At 44.0% G+C, this 2,651-nt stretch overlaps 1 protein-coding gene across 1 annotated transcript in view; it reads left to right on the top strand.

Annotated features, from left to right (window-relative positions):
• Positions 1-262: 262 nt before the first annotated feature.
• The window catches only part of LOC119418406 (ankyrin repeat and SOCS box protein 2), a gene marked incomplete at its 5' end in the record, with an annotated part of 25,921 nt that continues 23,532 nt past the window's right edge, over positions 263-2,651 (top strand). The window contains 3 exon segments of the mRNA XM_037685681.1: positions 263-373; positions 2,099-2,268; positions 2,341-2,496. Coding sequence (XP_037541609.1) covers positions 263-373; positions 2,099-2,268; positions 2,341-2,496 — 437 coding nt within the window.

The following is a 2,651-nucleotide window of genomic DNA, read 5'->3' as shown; positions in this document are numbered from 1 at the left end:
GCTAATATTAGTCATATTAGTTGTCACAGATGTGTCTTGGTGCAATGTTATTGCCATTTGTTCAGTGTTATTTATTGGGAGTTCAGTAGTCTGACAGTTTGTGGGTAATAACCGTCCTTTAGTCTTTTTGTACGTGATGACAGACTCCTGTATCGTCTACCTGAGGGGAGTAGATGGAAGAGTCCTTGTGCTGGGTGGGTGTGGTCCTTGACTGGCTGCAGCTGTGTCAGTTGCTCTCTGATTGGCTGATTTGTGTTCGCAGGAAGACCTTTGTGGGGACTGTAAGTCGATTTATGACGGGTTCTGGGAAAAGGATGGTGGCGTATTACAAAGCTGATGGAAGATTGGTCCACATTGTTCCAGAACCTGAAGAGTGAGTTCATCTGTGATGTGGAAGCACCTGACTCACCGATGTTCATTCAACCTTTATTTACACAGATAAATCACATTGAGCTTCAAAGACTCAGTTACAAGTGAGACCTGTTTAGACAGACAAAAAATCATGAAAGTGACACATATAGGATTTGGAGGACTCTCACTCCTTGAGGAGAGATAGCCTGAAATTGAAAAAAAAAAAAAAAAAACCACCCCGCACATAAACACATAGTGATGTAGACATTCTGCAGGGGAGGGGAGACGAAAAGAGAAGTGAGTGTGTCCAAGGACATTAGACGAACTGTAGGAGTTCTGATAAGAATGGTCTAATCAGTCAGTTCCCTCTGGTGAGATCCGTAAATACTCTTGCGGGGTGCTGAGGCTGACCTAGGACAGCGCCAGAGAGAATCCAAGTCTCCTGAAATGATTACACAATGTTTATTCAGCCGGGTCCCTCTGATAGGTCTGCAGACTTCCTCGGTGGGAGGGGAGTGGGCAGAGCATCAAATTTACAGTGCCTCCAGGTGAATTGTCAAGGCCAGCTAGGAGGCCGAATTCAGATAAACAATATTTGCTTTGGGGACAGGCAGAACTTTACTGATTTATCCAAAAAAGTTCAATCTGGTCCTCTGGACATTAAAAAAAAAAACAAAGCAAAAAAAAAAAAAAAAAAGTAGGAACGTTTCGTCTCTCATCCGAAAGACTTCCTCAGTCTGAGGTGCTGTATGTGCTAATGTGTGCTCAGTGTGCTAATGATCCATTGTTAGGCTGATGGTCCTTCTTGACCATGTGAGCAGCTGATTCTGGTTGTCAGCAGCAAACTGGTTGATCCACTCTGAGAAGGTGCTATTTAAGAGACTGAGCTGAATACAGCACCTCAGACTGAGGAAGTCTCTCGGATGAGAGACGAAACGTTTCTACATTTTTTTTTTTGCTTTTTTATTTTTTTTTTTGAATGTCCAGAGGACCAGATTTAACTTTTTTGGATTTTTCTACCTGGATTATTGAGCATGCATCAGGATATTCACTGATTTATGTCTGCCTTGAGTCTTGCTGGTCCTCGCAAATCCCAAATGTCCAAATTAAGTGGATACACCGCTGGTCCATGGCTGAGAGTATTCCCAGAGATCTGACCCATCCTGCCAGTGAATCCTAGGGACTGCAAGTGGCCTGTGATTTTGACAAATCATATCCAATTTGTGGTTTAGTTCGCAACCACCGAGCAAACCATCACATAAGGCAATCAGCCTGACCAGGGTCAAATTTGCTGCTGACGACTTCCTTGTTTATTGATAAACCATAAACCAGCCGATTCCAAAAAGAAGGAAAACTGTTATCATAAATCCAATTACAAATGTGTCTTCAAAATCCTCGATGGACAGCAGAGATAGACACATCACCTTCCAATCGCCCCAGGAATCAGTGACATATCCAGCTGCGTGCGTTTCATCAGGGCAAGTCGGGCTGCCCGAAGTTTGTCTTCTCATGGATAAAATTTTATCAATTCCATTGAGAGACCAGCTGATCAGACCCATAGCGACAAATACTGTTCGGAAGATATGTAGAGCGAGGCTCTGAAGCAGTTCCACAGACGTGAAAGCGTCCGTCCTTGACAAGAGCAAGTGGTGAAGATGTCACAATTTGCTCTTGTTTATTAGGATATGAGGCACAAGTTAAAAAGTTTTGTCGCAGCTTTCCAAAGTTTCCTGTTTTGTTTTTGCAGGGAGGAGGAGCCTCTGTTTAGGGCAATCCGTGAAGGTGATTCAAGCAGAGTCAAAACTCTGGCCATGTGTCCGGGAACCAACCTGATGCTGCCAAGTAAACCGGGCTGGCTCGCAGTCCACCAGGCTGCATGGTTCGGACAGGAGGCCTGTCTGCGAATGCTGCTGATAGGTAGACATGCCCACACAGACTCACACTACAAGTTACACTGACCTCATAAAGAGGGACTTGTTTATTTTTTAGCCCAACCAGGAATGACCAACAAGAGAACAAGTCATGGTGAGACGCCGCTGCTGGTTGCTGTCAGCGGAGTCCATCAGAGATGTGTTCAACTGCTTCTGGAAAATGGAGCTGATCCTGACATCCCAAATCATGAAAAAGAGACTCCGCTCTACAAAGGTGAAAAATACACAAAAACACCTGAACACAACACTCATATGTTTTTGTGTGTTAGGTTCTTTCTGTGGTTTGGTACATTGTTCCTTTAAATACCTTGGTTCCAGTGTTTTTGGTGGACTGTTCCTTTAACTGAAGAGATTCTGTAGTTTGCTGGA

Source organism: Nematolebias whitei, chromosome 12 (assembly GCF_014905685.2).
Source record: "Nematolebias whitei isolate Nwh7 chromosome 12, NemWhi1, whole genome shotgun sequence".
Lineage (NCBI taxonomy): Eukaryota > Metazoa > Chordata > Actinopteri > Cyprinodontiformes > Rivulidae > Nematolebias > Nematolebias whitei.
The sequence above is the reverse complement of the archived record's forward strand: the minus strand, read 5'-3'. Positions and strand labels throughout refer to the sequence as shown.